At 43.8% G+C, this 22,206-nt stretch overlaps 3 protein-coding genes across 5 annotated transcripts in view; 1 reads left to right on the top strand and 2 right to left on the bottom strand.

Annotated features, from left to right (window-relative positions):
• The window catches only part of kank4 (KN motif and ankyrin repeat domains 4), a 73,128-nt gene extending 67,539 nt beyond the window's left edge, over positions 1-5,589 (bottom strand). The window contains exon 1 of the mRNA XM_078285452.1: positions 5,459-5,589. The gene's annotated coding sequence lies outside the window, so the exon portion shown is untranslated. The remainder of the gene's footprint in view (positions 1-5,458) is intronic.
• A 3,366-nt stretch (positions 5,590-8,955) lies between these two features.
• On the top strand, positions 8,956-17,348 carry usp1 (ubiquitin specific peptidase 1). The gene is made up of 9 exons (XM_071925647.2): positions 8,956-9,071; positions 9,558-9,784; positions 10,304-10,448; positions 11,061-11,165; positions 11,499-11,668; positions 12,014-12,753; positions 13,254-13,412; positions 13,878-14,079; positions 14,260-17,348. Exons 2-9 carry the CDS (start codon positions 9,615-9,617, stop codon positions 15,074-15,076), a joined length of 2,508 nt encoding a protein of 835 aa, XP_071781748.1. The 5' UTR covers positions 8,956-9,071; positions 9,558-9,614; the 3' UTR covers positions 15,077-17,348.
• A 198-nt stretch (positions 17,349-17,546) lies between these two features.
• Positions 17,547-22,206, bottom strand: part of dock7 (dedicator of cytokinesis 7) — a 60,023-nt gene continuing 55,363 nt past the window's right edge. For 2 of the 3 annotated variants that reach the window (XM_078285481.1, XM_071925671.2), the window contains 7 exons: positions 21,544-21,669; positions 20,989-21,078; positions 20,533-20,769; positions 20,159-20,302; positions 19,806-19,912; positions 19,382-19,549; positions 17,547-18,357 (listed from right to left, as the gene is read on the bottom strand). In XM_078285481.1, the coding sequence (XP_078141607.1) occupies positions 18,315-18,357; positions 19,382-19,549; positions 19,806-19,912; positions 20,159-20,302; positions 20,533-20,769; positions 20,989-21,078; positions 21,544-21,669 (915 nt within the window). In that variant the 3' untranslated portion in view covers positions 17,547-18,314. Of the gene's footprint in view, positions 18,358-19,381; positions 19,550-19,805; positions 19,913-20,158; positions 20,303-20,532; positions 20,770-20,988; positions 21,079-21,543; positions 21,679-22,206 lie in introns of all 3 variants that reach the window. The other variant, XM_071925672.2, reaches the window with a different exon arrangement.

Here is a 22,206-nt window from a genome sequence, read left to right as displayed (position 1 = left end):
CGGAGACCTCATGCCTGCCTCCTAACCTCAAATACAGATGGAAGAAAGTTGTTTGTGATTAATTTTCATAGCAATGTGGAGAATTTTGAATGTATGGCTTGGCTAGAAAGTGAAAACCGAGCCAGCGTATCTCCCCGCCAGTCGGTAAACAAAGAACAAGGGAGAGCCTTACAGCCTCTATTGTTCCTCTGTCCTCCACCGGACCCCCTCAGCGATGTGCTGTGGCCAACCTCAGTGACCCCTGTCCCGCTAAAGTCACCCACTCACACACCCACAGTGGAAACAACACACAAGAGAACCTAACTATTGTTGAGTTCACAAACAACAACAGCTCTATGTACAGCATAAGTTTCTGAAAGACTGGATTGGTTTCCAAAGGTTAAGTCACAGGAAGATCTGAAAGTAAACGCAGGGTGTGATTTGTTTAAATAGCATGATAATGAGCAATATCATTTGTGGGTTGTTTGAAAATCTGGGTCCCATGAGAAAAAGTTGGAGAGGTTTATCCAGATGATTCAGCTGTAAAACTCGGTTGCGTTCAGTGAAAGCGAACGCACCCTTTTGTAAAATGTAAACTAAAGTTGGAGAAACTCATCACAGCGGGACACACCCTCGTCGCTCTGACAGATGTGGCGCTGGTAGATGTGAACAAAGACGTGTCAAGCTTGTTTGGTCTTCCAATAGGCTACTGTCACAACAAGGGAGAGGATGTTTTCTCTGTCACTCCCTCCCTCACTAACAAGAAAATAGGAGCGATGCTGTTTCCATTTGACAGGCGACACAACAGAACGCCGAGCGCGTCTCCCGTGATAAAAGGCATTTCCAAAGTGCGTGTAAAAATACGCGGATGACTTATATTGACTTTGCAAACACAGCGCGCGGTGACTGTGATAACAAGGCGGCTCGGCGACAGTTCAGCTGCAGCGCTGCCCAGAGTCTGGACTGGCACTCAAGGGGAAGGCTGAGGGAAGATTAAAACGGATCCCCAAAAGATTCTGGAGGAACTGGCGTCGTTAATTATCAGCTACAGTAGTTTTTCTGCTCTTCTCTGGCACCTGAATTAAAAGACAAGAATGAACATGAGAGGAGCAGTTTAGCGGTCTAAAATTAGGGGAAATTTTAGGAATTACCTATACAGCAGCAACCGGAAAAACAGATTTGGGGTCAGGTGAAGACTTTTAGAAGAAAATTGTATCCCTCATTAGTGATGGGGCCATTCACAAATCAACTGTTTATTTAACGATATTTTGAAATGAATGACGCAAATCTGTTCGCCAACGGAACTGAATTCAAAAATTTCAAATCGGTTCAGTGTAATTGGACTGATCTCTGTACAGTTGCAAATGAGAAAACAAAGGTGAACGAACCGGTCCTGACTGAATGGATTCCCAGCCCAAAAGAATCGAGTTCATTAAAAGAATCGCTCTTCCCACCGCGATCCTCGGGGAACAGTTCAAAGACCGCTGAGCCACTGCCTCCGAAATCCTGCGCCGTTCCCGCCGTTTGTTGTGAAATTCTCTTTCCTTCCCGAACCTGTTGGGATTTTTTTTGAAGCCGTGCAGTCCGCGGGGAAGCCGCGGCTCCCGCTGCAGCCGCGCTGAGGGCGCCGCACGTATCGCAGAACGGGAAGAATGACTCCTCGATTAGACGGGGAGAAACACACACCTCCGGCTAGCCCAGCGTGAACTCACCCTGCTGCTGACACTGATAGGAAGGGATACGCTCCTAGCTTTAGGGTGCCGAGTGGCGACGCGGTGCGGGAGGGAGCTGTGAAAGCGTGGCGCAACTGAGGAATAGTGTGTCAACAGAGAATGAGATTAGTAGTGCTATCCCTAGGCGTTCGCTCCGCTGGTGCGTGTACCAAATGTGCGCGTGAGCTCTCGCGCACGCTGACTCCCGGCTCTCGTGTATCTGCGTGTGTTCTCCGTGAGAGTTTTTGCCTTCTTTGACTGACACAGACAGAGAGTTTCAGGCGGTCCCGCTGCCTCCCATAGCGGAGCTAAGAAGCCCTAAAGCTCCTTAGCCCAGGCTCTGACGCTTGTTAAATGAAAGAACATCAGCTTTTTATTCTTTTTTTTTTACTAGGAATACTGTGGAGATAAAACAATACAAAATCCAACCAAGTGTTTCCGTGTCAAACGCTCTGCATGACTCACTCATACACACACACACACACACACATACACTTCACACTCTTTCCTTCTCTAGCTCTGTTTCGGCTTATACCGTCGTCGTGGATTATTTTGGTTTGGTGAAAATTGAACACCTCCATCCCTTTACGCAATCACACCCAATTAGACACACTCCCTAGCACACATTAGCACACACACACACACACAGGCACGCACACACACGCCACAACACACATGCTCACATTGTGTGGGCCTACAAAGGCATTCGCAGACAAAGCTACAGGTTCAGAGAAGCCTTAGTAGGAGTCAGTGGATGTGAAAGTCTGGAGAATATGAACCACGTGGGAGCGCTGGGCACCCGGCCAGTCGCAATAGAGCACACACTGGCATTGACTGGCACCGGCCAACTCTCACACACACACACACACACACACACACACGCGCATACGCACACGCACGCACACACAGAATACACATTGCGGCCCATCTCCACTCTGGGATGGTGAGAAAACAACCTGCAATTTGCTGCTCTAGCCAAGCACTCACAGATAGAAACAAAGACACACACACACACAAACACACACACACATTCTATGACATTTGTGTGTAATAATCCTGCAGTGAGTCATGTGTTTGGTGCCGTATTGTTTATCAGCTGACGGCTATCTTTAGCTGATGCATAAAGGATAAGAAATTAGCACTGTAGAATTATCATTGTGAGCATCATGACACACACAAACGCAGAGCACAAGGCCTGATCTCACAGAGTGTGTATGAATGTTCTGTGTGTGTGGGATGAGGGAGGAGAAAGCGTGGCATGTTTGGTTGTTCGGTTGACAAAGTGCTCTGTCTATGTGTGTGTGTGTGTGTGTGTGTGTGTGTGTGTGTGTGTGTGTGTGTAACTTTGCTCTATGAAAGATCAGCCAGCCTAAGATGCTCACTGGAGTGGCCACTGATTCTGGGTGGGCCCTGTTATGTATGTGTGTGTGTGTGTGTGTGTGCGTGTGTGTGTGTGCGTGCGCCTACAAAGCTTCAATACACTTTCCATCAGATTAAGCCTCTAAGCCTTTCCTGTATAATAATACCTCCAGGCTCGGTCACTAATGGTCTGTTTTCCACTGCAGGACAAACTGGGCTAACTCAGCCTTCATGCCATTTAACCCCAACACAATTTGTTTTATCTTGTAGTGGACAGATAATCTGGCATCAGGTTTACAGCTCTAAATAAACTATTAAAAATAGTCTTAGTGCTGCATTATAAAGACAAAGGTATCACACTTATCTGTCAACATAAATCTAACCATCCAATATCCAGCTTCAGGATTCTGTAATGTAAACCAAAGAGTGAGTGATGGAGAGTTTGACTATTCTTCAAATGTCAAGTCCTGTTTTGCTTTTTTTTTTTAAGTTTTAGGAGAGTTGTCATTCCTGTGTTTGTTGTGACGTGCCGGAGTTTTTGTTCCTTTGCTTTCCTAACGCCCGAGAGCGACATCGCAGCAATTGCAGGTCACACACACACACACACCCACACACCCACACACACACACACACAGCATATGTGCCAACGGAACTGAATCCATGACTTGGTAGACACACTAATGTCTCTCTCACACAGATGGCCTTCATCCTTTGGGATTCACTAAAGGAGCAGTTCAAAACAAATGTATCATTTCTATGCTGTCAGATGAAAACCTCGTCACTCCAATCATGCTGATTTTTATGTTTTAACTCCAATTGAAGGATTACACGCTCCTCTATAGGATGAGTAAACTCTATTGGTCTTATGAAACCCTTTGAAAACCATTGGATAAACTCTAAAACACATGGTGGTCGAGCTGAAAACAAGGCGGCTTTTCTTAGTTCCTGAAAAGCTGACATTTTGGAGATACGAGGTTTCCACCAGACATGCGACGATTTGTGAATCACACATCATGGCATCATTACAATGAACGCCTCTAACAGCCACCAGCATGCGAGATGGGATGACTCACCTCTTTGCACCTCAAAGAAAGTCACGCTGACACACACACACACACACACACACACACTACCGGGGCACTGCACCCTAATGCAGGTCAGCCATATCTTGGAGGTCAGTGTATGTGTGTGTGTGAATAACAATGCGCTCCCTTGACCTTAGAATGGATGGAGAGTTCTTAATGTCATCAGTGAGTGCCGCATAAAACACACACACACACACACACACACACACAGCGGCATCCATATAAACATGTCCCATGTAAAAGAACGCCTTGCCTTTTTAATGTTGTGTAGCTGCGGTTAGCCAGCCAACCATGGCCAATGCTCTGTGGCAGGCAGGCAGAGCAGTAACCAAGATTAACTGTGAATACATGCAGACCGTAAAAGAGCAGAGATAGAGAGCGACAGAGAGATTTCACGAGAGAGAGAGAGAGAGAGAGAGAAGAGATATACTGTGAATGCATGCAGATCGCAAAGGAGCAACCAAGCGAAAGTTGCATGCATGGGCACTCTGAACAACACAGCCTTCTTTCTCTCTTTAACCATCCCTCCTTCGCTCCCTCTCCATCCCTTGCCTGGTTAGCTTGGTTTCTACAGTATGTGTGTGTGTGTTGTAGCTGTGTGTGTATGCGCACATGCAGAGCTCCAGCTGAAAGACATTAGTCAGGCCAGCAGGGCAGTATAATGAAACACGGTCCAGCCAACCCAAGTGCTTGATAGAAGGGATAGAGTATGGAGAGAAACAGTAGAGACATGTAATAGACAACCAATAGCGTGTGTGTGTGTAGGTGTGAGAGAGAGAGATTTCCTTTGTGAGTGTGTTTGTACACACATGCACGTGTGTGTGCTTGTGTGCACAACTGGTTTGCAGCATCCAATTACCACACCGAGAATCAAGATCCCAAAGCACAGAGCAAAAAACATGATACCAGCACGAAAGACCACAGATCACCACAGTACGGTTTGAATGTAAAAAAAGTGGTTTGTTGGTTTTGAAAATGTACATTTTGTATACTGCTCCTGCAATGCAATACTGTTTCTGATAAAGAGTCGTGCCAAAAAAGTAATTACACTTTGAGAGAAAAGAGAAAGGAGGACTAGAGCACCAGATAGTAACAGAGAGAAAGAGCAAAAAAAACAACAAAAACAGGATGATACCTAAAGAAACCAGAGTAGGAGAGGAGAAGAAACTGAAACAGAGATTAGGAAAAGGAGACAAATGAGAAATGAACCAGAGAAAATCAGCAACAGAGAAAGACCAGAAAATGTAGGAGAGGAAAAGAGTGAGAGACACAGAAGAAAGGAACTATAAATACAAATGCAGACCTCATCTATCTTTCCCTTACCTCTGCAGCTGCGACTGGTATCCCTTGGCAAAAAAAATGGTAGTGGGGAGCAAACTTCAGGATCCCCTCCTTCCCAGGTCTCTCTTACATGTATCTCTCTCTATCGACCGAAAGCAAACTCTGAATTCCGCTGACAGACTAGCATCTGTCTACCTGCATGTGTTTCCTTCACCGATGAACAAATGCGTGAGAGGAGAGTGTACTACACTGTAGTGAGCAGGCAGAGTGGCTGAAATAGGAGAGCAGGGAGAGTAGAGAGCAGACTGAGTAGGATGGGAGAGTTACCGCTTCCTAACATCAGACTGCCTGGCTGGACACACCCACCTCCTCATGCATCAAATGGGAGTCGCTCATATGATGCACAGTATATGGAGCGAGAGAGGGAGAGAGGGAGAGAGAGACAGAGAGAGAGAGAGAGAGACTCCTCTTAAGCATGAATCACATGAGTGAGCTCAGATCCGACCTGATATATGCACATATGTATGCATACTTATGCGCACACCCACGCTCATAAAAGATCTCATTATGGGTCTCTCTGCCACACACACACACACACACACACACATACACACACACGCATGCATAAAACTAGTCTCTTGACTGAGCAGAGCCAGTGTGATATGTCTGCCAGCGCTTACAGAGAAAATAAATAAACCAGCTGATGCGAGAGCAAAGCAAAGACAAACAGGGTCGGACGGTCTGTAGCCAAAACAGCCTCTAATGAGAGATGGAGCGCACAGTAAGCTCTCTATAAGTTGGGAATATTTGTGTAGGCGCGTGTGCATGTGTGTGCATGTGTGTGTATGTGTGCGTGAGTGTGTGGGAGAGAGTGGGACACAGAGGGAATGAGTGTGATGAAACCAGGATGCTAATGTTGCTAAACCCAGCTGGCCTGTGCAATTAGGCAAAAAACAACAACACTGCACACGTGTGTGAGTGTGTGTGTGTAGTACTGAGGGGCTTGTTGGTGGTGGGTAGGTTTCAGGACATGCTTGCCATTCTTCTGTCGCTCAACATGTCTTCATTTTCCCTCCAGTGTCCCCCCCCCCCCCCCCTGTGGGAGAAAGGGTGGGTGGGTGCAGGATGGGGGGGGGTTTCAGGGGTCAGGACTCTGAGCTGCCCTACCACCCACCGGTCCTGAGAGCCACATGCCTCCTGGGACAAAGTCTGCCTTGGTAAAAGCCAATTCTATAGCTCAGTGCACAGAGAACGGTGCTCACAACTGCTACAGGTTCAGGGGTTCAACTCCCACTGGAGCTGCCTGTAGGTGAGAATATTTCTGTGTTTTTTTGCATCCACAGTCAGGGGTAATAAGTTCAAATTCAACAAAGTGGATGGTGAGTAATTGTTTTCCCTAAAATCAGTGGTTTCATTTCTAAAAAAAAAAAAGGAGGCCATCCTGAATGTGTTGTGCTGTGCTGTAGATTTTAAAGGGAAAGGTGAAACAGCACATCACTCCCCCGCCATTTCACTTCCCAAAGCTGTGACCTTGTTCACTTAATGCTCTGTTCAATGTCTGACAATCCTGCCGCATCCAATGTGTACTGTAATGGCCTATCAAACACAAGGCCTTGTGACCAATTCAGTCCATAGTATAGCTCATATATGAGCGGCAGGCTCTGCCTTGTTCAGATTATTAAGCAAGGAAAACACAGGACAGAGAAGGCTTCCCTTGATGAAATGATGACTGCTGTTACCAGGAGGCGATGGGGGAGGTGAAGAAAAACAGTAATCCCCCTTTATAATGCATCCCCTGGTTAGATTTTAGATGGGATGTGTGGGGGCGCAACACTTCCCCTCCAGCTCTCCTTGTTAAATCTGGATGAATCACCTGCTGGTCTGTACATCTGTAATTAAGTCTATTTCATGAAGCCCATTACTGTACATCATAAGAGGGGTTTAAGGCAAGGCAGCCCCATAAAAAACGGACGTATAGGCTGAGGATGGTGATGGTGTGCTGTAGCTCCACCATCCAGTATGTAACTGGTGATTGGGTTTATCCTGTAGTAGGCTACAGCTGTTAGATGCCCCATAGAAAGTGCTGGATACCTTCCAACTACTACCATCAACTACAGTATCAGCATCAGCACAGTATTGCAGCATCACTTGACTGGACCAAGCCAGAGCAGATTGTGGACGCTGAGGCACAGCTCAGGAACATCGATACATCTTGCTGCTGACCAAGCAGGCACTCTGCAGCAGCAGCAGCGGTCCGTCCTGCACGCACATCGTCGTATTGACAAACGCCTCTGGGTATATTGGCTTTATGCAAGCCTTTTGAGGAAACGACAACGCACCTGCCGTTTCTTATTTTTGCGCTGCATTCAGGTGTTGCAATCCTCCCCGTAACGTTAAACGCACGCCAGCACCAACACTCTGTAGCCTATTAATTAATAACATCACCACAGTGCAACTGATATAAATAAGCCGCTGCTCTGATTAAATAAGCGCGCGGTAAACCATCCATACAGATTATTCTGCTAAACCTATCTATTCTAGCAGAAAGCCAGTAAAATGTGATAGCGTCTTACCGTTAAAATCGTAGGATAGCCCCTGCTGCCTGTCAGATAAGAGAGAAGGTGGGAATGATGCTGGACAGTCAACCTCTGTTTCTATGGCCAATGTTCCCCCCTGCCGGTTGAAAGTTGACATTGTACGTACCGTTTTGTTGACATATCGTGTTTTGTGTATTTGTTCGTGGGAACATTTATTCACATAATATACTAAAACAGCCAGTGTTGCAGTATGCTTCACATTCATACAAAGCATTCACAAAATGTCAATAACATGTTTTTTTTTCAGATTGAGTGAAAAAGGACCAGTGTCAAGCCCGCCAGAATGAAAAAATAACTTCCGGTTACATCTTTCAAAATAAAAGCCCTATCGACGAATACGGTTGAAGATGAATACGTGAAGCAACGTATTTATTTTTTTGCAGTACAAAGTAGCCTACTAAAGTAGTGAGCAAGAATGTGTTTTCAATTTGTATTCCGTCGTAAATTAAAATATGTATTTTATTCAAGAAAGCCCTGTATCATATATAGCCATATAGGCCCATCAAGGATGGCATATATATTCATAGTCAAAATAACACAAAGGAAGACTACAAATCATATACCAGACAGCATGGAAGGTAGTCTACTATCTTTGAAAAAGTATTGTTTTAATCACAGTTTAGGTCCACTACTGTGAATTTGTACACTTTTAATGCGAAGGCAAAATCGCCTAATTGCCAGTGTGACGCAGCTTGAAAAAGGACTACAAAAATGCCTTCCGCATTTGGCCAGATGGGCCTACAAGAAATTGGTGTCTCACAAAAAGCCTGAGATCTGTGACGTGATTTTTTCAGTTTATATAATTTCACAAATTTATGCGCACTTTTATAGGTTAAGAACGAATGTCGGAAATAGTTTTAGTGGTAAGCGTTGTTGTTATTCTAACATTTTTGGCGACTGTTTTGACGTCGTGCCGGCGATGTAGCCGTGGGTCTTGAGGTAGGAAAAAGCGCCAACTTCTGCCTGCACCGTCTGAATTGTCAAATACTCTGCTAAGGGGCTTTAAGGTTGGATATTCCGAAAGAAGACATTAAACATATCTGAAATGAATTAATAAGGTAAGAAAACAAAGCTCCGCAGACGGTAGCGATGTTGAGTTTCAGTTTGCTCGCAAGGAACTGTTAGACACGGCGTGTTGTCTTTTTCCTCCTCCTCCCACTTCTTTACCGCACCACACCGTTTTGACCCATTTTCTCACTGTTATCTGTGATAAATGGTCTACTTCAGATTATTGTTCGCTATTTTCCACAGCGCAGTCACTTCTTTACGTTAACAAAGTAACTGTTACTATTAGAGACTGATCTAGTCCAGATGCCGGAGGACAATGAATACAGGCACTAGTAACTTAGCGTTAGCTAGCTAACGTGTTATGTAATGTGTTGCTATATTCAGTCGTTAACAGTCAGCCTTGCGCCTTATGAACTAAGGCTGTCTAGCTTACTTTATTTAGCTAGATATACATATTTGCGCAGAGTTTTGTGCTTCCTCGACTCTGGTGGTACCCGCCGACTTTATAACATCTGCCTGTTTCATTTTGTTACCAGTGAGGTGCGCTGTTGCCTCTCCCATAGTCAGAGTTACCTTCAAGGCACCAGGAAAAGATGCCAGGTCTGCAGGGTGAAAACGTCGTGGCGGCCCTGGGGAGCCCCATCAAGAAGAGTAAACTATCGCTGAAGTTCTTCCAGAAGAAAGAAACTAAACGGGCTCTGGATTTCTCTGAACCTCCAGCAGATGAACCCAAAACGGTTGAGCCCGTGGAGCCTGAAGCAAGGTGGGCCTGTCCTGTCTGTGAGGAATCAGTTTAAGATCATCCCAAAAACCCACCCTTATGTCCTAACTTTCATGTCAGTCAAGGAATCCCATTAACATTAACCTACAGACCCGTTTTTGATGAGATTTTGCCTCAAGGAACCCTATCTGAAATTGTGTTAGGTATGATTTAGTATAGAAGTGTACATCTGTCTGTACTGTAGGTGGGGTGGGGGCAGTGAAACCCATGATCAAAAGTCACTGTACACATTCTTATATAGTGAATTAAACTAGTCCTCACATACTGGGAACCCCCTTAAGGACCCCTGCACCTGCTTTGGGAATCACAGTCCTATTTTATGCGGCATTGAAAACTTGCTATTTGAATTATACTGGTATAAAAAGATGTATGACTTAAAATTGGCGATATGGGCTGATATTAGTAGTGCAATACTGATATGGTCAGGATCAAGCAAGTAACTTAAGGCTGTTCAGTTTTTCTTAAACTCAAATTGTGTGTGTTTTCTTCCTCACTGTTCAGCAACTGTGACCAGGTGGTGCCTGGTCCTTCTCCATGTCCAGCCTCCCCCGGCCCTCTCATGCCATGTGACAAGAGAGAGAACTTGGTGCCATTTGTGGGGCTTAACAACCTGGGCAACACCTGCTATTTGAACAGTATTCTGCAGGTAGGCCATTACCAGAGAACTTGCATGGATAGAAAAATGAAAATCACTATTCTTAAATGGCTGTTTGGCTAGTATACATATTATAACCTGCATAGAAGGGTTAATACTTAACAAAGTTAACATTAACATTTGAATGAACAAACACTGAGGTAAACGGGGCAGGGACCAGAATTTGTTTTGGACCAAGTGACGATAATCGTCCTGTGGCACTGGTCCTATATCAACCCATCATTTCTTATGAGTTTTTACATCCACAAATTGTGACCTGACCTTACTGACTGACCTGACTCATTGACCTTTGTCAAGGAAATCAACATTTGCTTGGTGTGAAAGGTTCACAAGGCTGATGTGTACGCCAGTGGCATCATTTGACTGAATCTTCCAGGGCTCATTTCCATGACAACATAATGATAATTGTCTGGCCAAACCTGCAGTAGAACAGACCATAATAACTTGTGAAAAAATAAAATTACACTAATGCTGTTTTGAAATGATGAAGTTTTCCAACGTGTATATCCTTTGGAAAGGAGTTAGGGGTTTTGTTTGGCCTAACAAGATAAAAAAATGTTTTGACACACTAATCTTCTTGATGTCTTGTCATTGCTACTGCAGGTGCTGTACTACTGCCCAGGGCTCAGAGACGGCATTAAGAAGCTGTACGGCCTCTCCAAAAGGAAAGACAAACCAAAGGAAGAAACTGCTAAAAGTGATGAAGAGGTTTGTGTAATACAGCTGACTTTTTTACATTGAAACATATCATTCGTCACATATTTACTCCATCCTGTGTTACATCAATGGGATATTCTTTGATCATAACTAGATAGATAGACATTGATCATAACAAAACTCTAAAACATGTATTCAAACATTACAATGTATTATTAGTTTTGCATGTAACTTGATTTGTTTGGTTTAGTAAAACGGATTGATGTTTAATTATGGTTGAATTCTGGAAAACACTGATATTACAGATATGAACTTACAGTTTATTAACTTTGGACAACTTTGCAGTTGAAAGCTCATTATTATGTTTTTTTTTTATGTTCTCAGCAGGCAGAAGGTACAGCGGAGGCCTTACCGGCTCAGATGGAGCTGCTTGGGAGCTTCAACAGCCTGATAACGTCAGTGGAGCAGCTCCAGTCCAGCTTCCTGCTCAACCCTGACAGCTACAGTGAAGGAGAGCTAGCCACGCCGCCACGTAAAATACTGCACACACTCAGGTAATGATTTGCTCACCTGGCACTTGCGACCGGGTAAACGGGGTGGGGTTGGGATGTGTGACAAACCTTTACCCTTTTTCTTGACCTTTCTTGACTTGCCATTGACTTGTCTTTCTTAAAACCTGACTCAATTTTTAAAAGTTTTCATTAAGTAATTCAATTTAATTCATGTGATGTCACTGGTGCTGACTTTTGTGATCTAAACAAGCACCTGAATTCCATCACCTTGTATGTATGCGTGCTTATGTAAAAAAATGTACCAGGTAACAACTTAACTGTGTTTGTCGGTAGTGACGTTTTCATGATGGTTTTGTCTCGCACTAACTACACGTATGTGTGTTGCAGGCAACTGAACCCCATGTACGAAGGCTATCTCCAGCATGATGCCCAGGAGGTGCTGCAGTGCATCCTGGGATATATCCAGGAGGCCTGCGACACCATCAGGAAGGAGCAGCAGGGCGAGAGGGAGGGTGACGATGTGATAGAGGTCAAACAGGAGAGCGCTGCCGATGTGGGTCCCAGCAGTTCTGTGACCGAAGACAAAACTCCCATAGAAGAGGACGGCCAAGTCAATGGCAAGAGAAAGAGCGACACTGAGGCTGGAAATGCCAAAAAGAAGCCTAAATCTGCCAAATCTAAGAAAGCTGATGCTGAGGAAGACGCTGTTAGTAGAAAGAAACCGTTCACACGCTCCAAGAGGAAGTCCTCCACTGAAATCACGTTGGACAGCACCCAAGACAAAGATGGGGGGGAGGAGGAGGACAAGGAGGGGACGAAGAAACAGAACAGGGAGGAGGAAGGAGGGAGCGAGGGTGAGGGGAAAGGTGAAAAGGCCTCTAAAGAGGTAGAGGGGAAGAGGAAGAAGAGGGCCAAGCTGAGCTGGCTGAGGCCTTCAGGGAAACAGCCCAGTATCTTCTCCAAGTTCCGCAGTGTGGGGAAGATCAGCTCCATCACTGGAGCAAAGAACCAGGCCAAACCTGAGCAAGAGGACGGACTGAGCAACGACCAAAGTCAGAATGGGAAAAGCAGTCAAGAGCAACCAACAGAAAACGTGGCTGAGGACAAGAAGGCAGTGAAAAGTCAGGGTATGAAACTATTACTGTAAGGGGCATGGAACATGGGTGATATTTTAAGGGGAGGGATGAATGGATGGATGGATGGATGCATTTATCAAGTAATGGCTTCAAACATGACTCAGCCAATCAGAGCTGACCGTAACTATCAGTTTTATAATTGTCTGTCTATGGTGTCTCAATGTAGCCTTTTACATGATAATATGCTATATGTGGTGTTTTCATGACATACCATTCTTATAGGTTTATTTCATTTTAAAGGTAATTTTTAAGTTTAACATTTTAAAATCACACACATTTAAAGTTGAAAACATTTGAATGGCATAGCATAAAAGAGTAAGAAGCTAAGACAGGAAAGATTAGAAACAGACTCCTGCCAAACAGTTTCTTTCTGTCTGTCAGTCACTTGTAAGCTAATGATGCTGCTGTCACAGTGCGAGGGCCCAGGGCAGAGGTTAAAGTCACTGACCGGATGCATCAGTCATGTCTCTCTGTGTTTCTGCTGTATTCAGCGGGCCTGGACCTGATGGAGCGCTTGTTCCAGGGGCGGCTGGTTCTGAGGACTCGCTGTCTGGAGTGTGAGAGCTACACAGAGAGGAGGGAGGACTTCCAGGACATCAGTGTCCCAGTGCAGGAGGACCAGCCCAGCAGCCCCGACAACCTCTCTGAGGGTGAGGATTTCTACTACTGCTGCTATTATCACTGTTATTTTTAATACTACTACTATTATTACTATTACTATTTCTACGACTACAACACAACCTTGCAAAGGCTTGAAGACAACAGGACATGCTCACAGAAACACACAGTCATGAGAAATACCAGGATTCAGTCAAAGCCTCAGGCAAGCACTGTGGCAAACCGGTTTGGTAACGTTTTTGATGCGTCATCTGTTTAATTGCTTTGTTTAAATGCCTTCTTGGCTTGACTATCAGTATGAACACATCCATTGTTGATTTTTTGACTAATATGAATGACAGAAGAGATTAAAAGCCAAGTAGTATCTCATGATAAGCATGCACTCCTCTCTTCTCCCTCCCATCTCTGTAGATTCTAAGCCAGAATACAGACCCTGAAGTGGACTAAAATGAATAGCAGAATTCTAATGTCAATGTCGATGTCCTCCCTTTCCCCAGTCTCTCCAGACCCTAAATCAGAGCAGAAGACTCTGAAATGGGCCATCTCCCAGTTTGCTTCGGTGGAGCGCATCGTCGGGGAGGACAAGTACTTCTGTGAGACCTGCCACCATTACACAGAGGCGGAGAGGAGCCTTTTGTTTGACAAAACTCCTGAAGTCATCACCATTCACCTCAAGTGCTTCTCTGCCAACGGTTTAGAGTGAGTTGATGAATTGTTGACGAGTGTAAATTTTTTGGAATGGAGAGGACTGTAGGTGTGGAAATTTGTTACTAAGGTGTGAAAATACACAGTAAAGTATAGAGCATTTTTCCCTTGATGACCATGGTGATATTCATCCATGTCATAGATATTAACTCTTCCTCTTTCTTTCCTTCCCAGACTAGACCCGTATGCTGGCCTGTCCAAGGTGAACACTCCCTTACAGACCCCTCTGACCTTGTCCCTGGACGAGTGGTGCACGCGGCCCTCGCCCACCGAGGGGCGACACTACCAGCTCTTTGCCGTGGTCATGCACAGCGGCGTCACCATCAGCAGCGGCCACTACACCACCTACATCCGCATGTCTGATCTGAAAGATGTGAAGCTGTGGCAGCAAGTCAAAAAAGAAGAAGAAGAGAAGGAGGAGGAAGAAGAGAGGGAAGGTGGCGGGGAAACGCAGCAGAAAGAGGAGGTGCTGGATTACGACGACGGGGAGGTGTCTTTCAGCCTGAGGGGGAGGGGACAGAGCAGAGGAGGTGCTAATGCTAGCTCAGCTAGCAGCATCACCAGCAAAAAGTCAGAGGGTGGAGTTGGACTCTTAGGGGGCCAGAGGAGTTTGTCTAGTTATGACCTCGGGAACGGCAGCAGCAAACAGGCAGACAAAGCAACCAGCAGCGGGGCGACAGAGGGCTCTAGGCGCAGGAGAACCAACGGCCTGGGGCAGAACGCTGAGACTGGGCTGAAAAAGGAGCCTGAGGCTGGAGATGGGATTGGGGGAGAGCAGGCGTCCGCAACTGGCTGCGGTGGGATGGAGGCCACAGAGCAGCAGGCTCTCAACAGCCTCATGGAATATGAGGGCAAATGGCTGCTGTTCGACGACTCTGAGGTGCGTTTGTTTGACGAGGAGGATTTCCTGAGAGCCTGCTCTCCCGAGACCTGCTCCACATCTACACCTTACCTGCTGTTCTACAGGAGGATGCCCGAGCCCGGACACTAACCTGAACACACATGCCGCTGTTGACTTGGTGTTGTGCCAGTCAGGCCTTTTGTCAGCTGAACTACCCAGACAGGGCTGTGGAAAAACAAATCGCAGTTGTTTTGTAAGCTGAACAAAGTCAGCCCATACTTTGAAACAGTGCAAACAATGCCAAAAACAAATTCTGTCTGCCATAGCACCTAAACTAGGCTTAAAATAGTTTCAGCCCAGAACCCATATTGCAACAGTCTGATCTCATTAAAACATTCTAGTATTCCTTTATTGTGGGGACCTAAAAAATGTCTTTGAACCAATTTGGGTTCCAATTCATATTTTAGGAAATGCCAAAATAGACAAATGGGGGTTTGATATTCCATGTGCCACTGATGACTATAGCCTTTTTGAAACAAAGTCCTTTGAAATGAGACTGCCTCGCTGTGTAAACTGAGCAGAGGGAGCTGTCTTTCGCTGCCTCTACTATTGTTTCTTGGACAGAGGCTTTAATACTCTTCCTGTCATTGTCTATAACTTGTTTCAAAGTCCTCTTGAAATGTGTTTTTTTTAAAATGTTTTTCTCTGTGCTTGGGTTTGTATGGAATAGCTTTATGGCACCATGAACCTTTTGGATTCCCTTTTTTTACAATTTGGAAAAGCACTTTTGCACTTAAATTTCATTTGGGTGAAAATGCTACATGATATCTTGGAAGATTTCTATTTTTTACATGGAAGCTAGTTATATCCATCTCATTTCCAAGTAAATTTGGAGTAAGATATTGCCTGACCTTGAAAGCCCGACAAAACTCCTTTCCATTCACATAGCAGGGCAATGCAAAAATTGACTTGTAAGGTTCGATAGAGCATCATAAGCTGCAGAAAGTGACAAGAAATATTTTCTCTAGATAGTTTTTCAGACAAACCTTTGCCTGCCTTCCATGTCAAACTCTCCATTGAATGTCTCTGCCTTGCACTGATCCCTTGTTTTTAGATTTTTATATATAAATATATGAATGAACACATTTATTCTTTTACATCTTTCAAGCCTGAAGTTCATGCTGTTTATGTAGGAGAGAGAAAACTTATGTTGGACTGATTGATGCATACAGTTAACGTCTTGAGCTGACCACAAAATAATGGCAATTTCTATGCCACTTCTAAGTACATACATATTTTTGGTATTTTGATCATATTGGTATTAACCAATCCAAACATGAACTTAAAACATGCATTCAGGTTGTGGAAGAGTGCTTGACGCATCATCCCCTGCAGCATATAATGGTTCCCTTCTGTTAAAAGAAGGGAAAGAAATCAGAAATCCTTTGCTGTTATTCAGTATGTAACTTTCATACTGTGTGACATTGCACTACTTTCAAATTAGCTTTAATGTTAAAATATGCAAATTAGAATTGGTACCCACTTATGGAAATTAATATGCCAGGCATGGCCACACTCATGTTTGGAAGATTACCACTTTATAATGCACCTAATACACTGCATCACATTTTTGTTTCATTCAGAATACAGTACTTGTATAGCTGATTGAATGTGTAATTTACATGAATTAGCATATTTGAAAGTGCAAATCAGGACTTGAAATCAGGTTGTGTCAGCTTAAGGGGTTAACTCAATCATTTGGTCCATAAGTTTATCAATAACCCAGTTTTATACTGGCTGGGAGGAGGAACGAGGGTCAGAATGGAGGTATGAAGCTGCACAGCAACTGAGCAACATCCAGCACAGTGAGACTAAGTTGACAAGTCCAGTCCGTTTCTCACAGCATGCAGCCGACCTCCAGCTCCAGCTGCCCCTCTTCTTCTGAGCTTTCTGTTCAGGGAGGATTTGCATGTGAAAACATGCTTCTGTCATAGCCTAATACCTCTGTATGGTTTATAATATTCATTTGTACAGGTGACATTATGCATCTCAGGTTCTGCAGGTGGAGTGTGTAGAAAGTCCATCCATGGCATCAGGGAGAAAGACCGGGGTTTGAGTGCGTTCAGTTTTAATTTAGAGTGAATCCACAGTTCATAAGCCAATATATCAATATAAATGTTCATTCACCTATTTCATTATAAATCAGATCTATATATTTATGAAAAGTTTCCCACCTCAGCTAATTTAGAATTTAAGAAAGTGCTCACAGAACTGGTTAAATGTAAAGTGACACCAGCCTTGATAAATGTGTCGTCTCCATAGAGTGTAACTGCACCTCATTCCAGCTCAACACACTGTGCTGTTACTGTAATTATATTAATGTCGGCGGGTTCATACCATGAGCAATAAAGTTTTTACCTTTACATGAATTTCTTGTCCTTTCTGGTAATCCCTTTCATTGTTGCAAATCATTATGGGGAAACAACTTCTCATGACTTTCTTCTCCATCACACACAAAACAAACAAAAAACCACCGGCATACACCAATTGAACATTAAAATATTTATTTAGTAAAATATTTAAAATAAACAAAACAAAAAAACTACATAAAATTATTCAAGGATGTTTGAAGTCCCTAACTTTAAAACAATGTAGCTTCAACTTAAAATGATAATAAAGCATCATGATAAATAATGGTACAATTTTTTGCATGTTTTCATTTTTTTTCCTCCCCTGTTTCGGATTACATAGTAAACTTTCAAGTTGTAAAATGCATTGCTACACTGTAATAAAAAGTGCACACATGAAATTGAATACAGATTTGACACGTCGTACGCAGTTAAAAAGACACCTTGACTTTTTTTTTTAAATAGTACCCTTTCTGCAGACACTTGTCAGAGTTTGGGGGAAAAAGTTTCTGTCTTGGCACTTTATTTAACCAAAAAAAGGGATCTTAGAATAGCATTCCTCATTAACACCAATGGGTACCGTGAGCGTTCAGCTGGCTCGTTAGTTTGCAGACAGCAGTTTCCATTGGTTTCAGTAAGGAAGGCTAACAATATTAATAAGCTTTTTCTTAGGGTACCTGGGGGACAAATGTAGAAACTTGTCCCCTACTGTGACAAATGCCTCGCAAAGAAAAATAAGATTAAAATTCAAAATGCCAAGGTATCCCTTTAAAATCCACTTGTTCGTCCCACTGATTGTGTAACAGGTTATCTGTAAACAAATTAAGACACTGGAATGACGTACCAAGCTGGAACACTTTTAGCCTTTCTTTTAGCACACCATCAGAAAACACTGACCAACTTTCTGGAGACACTCCTATTTACACTCAGGAATAAATTAATGTTGCAATTCTCTTGTGTGGGTTTTCTTTTCTTCATCTTCAAATGTCAAGCTTACGGAGACTCATTCTGCTGAAGGAATCTCTGGAAAAAGGAAAAACAAACAAACATGATGTCTTCATTTACACGGGCACAAAGATCTGACGTTCAACTCATTGAGGCACAGATATGATCTTTTCATTGTCTAAACAGGGAGAGTGATTTTTGGCATTAACTAGACTTAGTACCCTCATTAGGTACTAAGTCTAGTTAATGCCCAAAATGAGCACTATTTTGGCCGGCTTATGTACTCAGTCTGTTATCCGTGTTAAAACGGAATCTGGTTTGTGAGGACTTTTTTTTGTACAAACCAAGACTGAAACGTAGCCACAGCCTAGCAGGCTAGTAGTATATTTATTCCCGGATCTGTTGCCCCAAAGGTTAAAAGTCAGTTTCTCTGTTATTGTAGATATTACTTCGATGTGAATGACAATGAGGAATCCAAATGCAGGGTTCCCACTGTGGCCATGATGAAAAATTCCATGATTTTTCCATGACTTTCCATAACTATTTAGGAGCGCTTCCATGACCTCAAAATGTTATGAATTCCTGGTTTGTTAATGTTGTTTTTCTGGTTACAGTCTGGTTTCTGCTCTATAGAAAAAAACTGCTGAAAACCACCATCTAAAGCAGTGAATGAGTGTGTGAAATAATCTGGTGTATTCCTGAAGACTGGCTCATTTGTAAATTTGTTCCCTGATTTCCCCAGATAATTTATCAAATTCCCTGGATTTTCTTGTCTGGAATAAGCCTCTAAAATCCATAATATTCCAGAAATGCCATGGCCAGTGGGAACCGTACAAATGATACAAATACAGGATATGAAAACTCAAACAGCACCATCATAAGCATCACCATCATCATCAAAATACAGTCTGAAAATCCCAAACCTTGTCAAGCTGTCCGTTTGCTGCATGATTTTTACAAAGCAAAGCAAAAAAACATTTAATTGGCCATCCAAGAAATATCATCTCACACTTGTGCGCTCTCCCTCTCTTGCTCTCTCTCTCTCACACACACACACACACACACACACACACACACACACAAACACACACGTTTGTCCTACCTGTGTGAGTTGACCTGCAGCACAGGTTTATAAAGCTGGGGGATCTTTCTGTTGATGAGGGGCTGCAGCGCCTCCTTCAGACGGTGGTAGTTCCTCTCCAGCTCCCTCTGGTACTCCTTCTGGTCTGGACCAATCAGGCTCTTGTTCTTACGCAGGGCGTCTTCACACCTTTGGAAGAGAAGCCCATGAAATACCGGCATGATACAACAAGTGAACAACTTCTACTTCTACACTAGCAGTAGCAATACCACCAGTGTGAGATGGAGGCTCCCAATCATCTCCACCATGGTCTCATTTGTTTACAGGAATTATACCAAGGTTTGTTTAAAAATGCTACATGTAGCACCTTTAAATCAAGCGCATCATGCAAATATAAAAAAATATGTTGCTCCCAGGTCTTTAAGCCATCATCCTCTGTCCATACCTCTTGGTGAAGTCTTTGAAGCAGAGCCGTAGCTTATTGTGGTGTCTGTACAGTTTGGGATCACTGGGGATCTCTGACAGGAACACCTGAGCCACCTCCAGAGGTCCCTGGGCAAAACACAGCACATTATTTAGTTAAGTCTCAATCCACAAATGCATTTGCCCTGAGGAATTTTAGGCATACTGACATAGATCCTGAATAGCTGCAATTTGTTATAAACTTTCAGCATCTTTCATCACCCATTATAACTCAAAATGGAGGTCTATTTCACCCCAATGTACCAACGCAAACAACCCACTTACAGTTCTGTTTTCTTTTCTTTTTTAAATGTACCTGAGATCTTTAGGTTTTACCTGGTTGACAGTGGTGCCCACTGATCCCTGTAGGACCATCTGCAGCATCTTGGCGTCAGCAGGGTCCTGATGGGTGGCGAAGGCCAGCTCCTGCGTCTTCTTCTGCATGTCCTCTATCGCCACCTCGATGGGCATGGATATGATCTTAAAGACGAGAGGAGAGACAAGAGGCTTTAGTGACCGGAGTGAATGCACACTGCAAGATTTGGACAAGATATAGCAAGGGTTTGACTTGGCTGACAGTCATGAAACCTTTTCTACAGGTGAGAGACTACGCCAGTTAAACAGTATAAAAAGGCTTAATTGAACATTTAAGGCTTCTGCAGGACAATGACAATGTCCACCTTATATCTGGCGGTTAGCCGGTTGCCTACCTCCTCTTTGTGGATGATGTTGATGCGTGTCTTGATGTAAGGGAAGGCGTGGGAGGTGGTGAGGATGGTCTTGCGTTTGAACTGCTCGTGCAGGTCGCCGTGCGCCCGCCCGTCCAGGGTGAAGGGGGTGCAGTAGACGAAGCGCCGCAAGTTGTAGTTCTTGTCAAAGTAGGTGATGCGGTCCTTCATCTCGTACGTGTCGAAGTACGGCTCCACATACGTGATCTGGATGAACGCCTGGAGAAAGACAGAGAGAGAAAGACACAAATAATTTAAGATAGAAACAAACATAGATACTCTTGGACTCATCGCTTATCAACAAAGAAAAAGGATCTCACCGATTACCTCTAAATTCAAAACCACACCTGAACTGAAAATCATACTTGCACTTATAGCTGGACAAACACTGGGACTCAGTGTTTAGCATGCTGCCTCACACAGACTCAGTCAATTCACCTTATTTGGGTCCAGTTTGCACTTGTCCACTGGGTTGGAGTCCTTAATCACCTCCACTTGGTCTTCTCCAAATCGCTCACCATAAAAACCCTGAGAGGAAACACAGTACAGGATCTCTTTAGTCCCTGGTAGAAGACTGGTACCAGCACACACATATTTGCAGTAAAAAAAAGTCCAAAAATGATCGAAGAACTGCAGAATTATAGGATAATCCAGAGGCCTGGTTATGCTCCTACGTTCTTCATCAGCACTTTCAATGTGAAATTGAGACTGGGCTGGGATGACCTAGTTCTTCTGAAAGTCACTGGTTTCTTAAACTAGGGATTGGGACCAAAAATGGGTCATGTGCCTACCACACAAGAAAAGCTATATGATCTAATGATCTTGGGTCCCAGGATGAGAGATAAAATTCTCATTTGGGTCCTGGGCTGAAAATGTTTCAGATCCTTGACACACAATGGAGACCATCACATGTAACTGGATCCTTGTTAGCCCCCCACACTACAGAGACCATTTCACAAGAAAGATGTCATTCTGCATCTTTCTGATGTTTACCTCAAGCCTGTGAGAGATTTCCGCCAGCTTGGTGATGGCAGGCTCTTTGTACACAAACTCCTGCTCATCCAAGTCGCCGAATTTGGAGCCGTAAAATCCGACTCTGAAGTACGTACCAAACATCCTCTTCCCGTCCTGCAGGAAAAAGAAAATAACTGTTAGCCTGGAGCAGGAACAGGAAATTAAAGCATACAAAAACATCATGCTTTCCTTGATCAAGTCTTCAAACTGCTTAGTTAAGATAAAGGACTTTAGTAACCCCATGGTATCGAGTCAATGGCCATGTCAGACTCAGGTCAGTGATACAGTGAAAAGCCTAAGTATCAAGACGGTGAGCTGAAGTTGGTCTTTTTGGTTTGAACATACTGTAGTTTAATGTGGAGGCCTGTAAAGATTTAGAACCAAAAGATGGCAGTCAGTTTGTTTTTGACTATATAGGAGCTGAAACAGACAGCTCAGAGGGGGAAAGGAAGGGAGAAAAGGCTGTAGTTCATCCACAGAAAAATGACAGCTAAACTGCAACATCCAGTTTCAACAAGTGCAAATGTTACATAAGTAACATACATAAGCCTAAAGTAATGGCAGAGGCTGTGTGATCAGCAGTCCTGCCTACATGTGTTTTCTAACGTGAAAGTCGCCAAAGGATCTCAGTTTCTGGTAGTA

The sequence above is a fragment of the Centroberyx gerrardi genome, chromosome 9 (genome assembly GCF_048128805.1).
Source record: "Centroberyx gerrardi isolate f3 chromosome 9, fCenGer3.hap1.cur.20231027, whole genome shotgun sequence".
In the NCBI taxonomy this organism is placed as follows: Eukaryota; Metazoa; Chordata; class Actinopteri; order Beryciformes; family Berycidae; genus Centroberyx; species Centroberyx gerrardi.
Note: the sequence above shows the minus strand (reverse complement) of the source record. Positions and strands in the feature narration are given on the sequence as shown.

Coding starts and splice junctions, on each gene's coding strand:
- usp1 (XM_071925647.2), top strand. CDS start 9,615: ATGCCAGGTCTGCAGGGTGAAAACGTCGTGGCGGCCCTGGGGAGCCCC. Junction 11,669..12,013: donor AAAATACTGCACACACTCAG/GTAATGATTTGC, acceptor TGTGTGTTGCAG/GCAACTGAACCCCATGTACG. Junction 12,754..13,253: donor GAAGGCAGTGAAAAGTCAGG/GTATGAAACTAT, acceptor TGCTGTATTCAG/CGGGCCTGGACCTGATGGAG.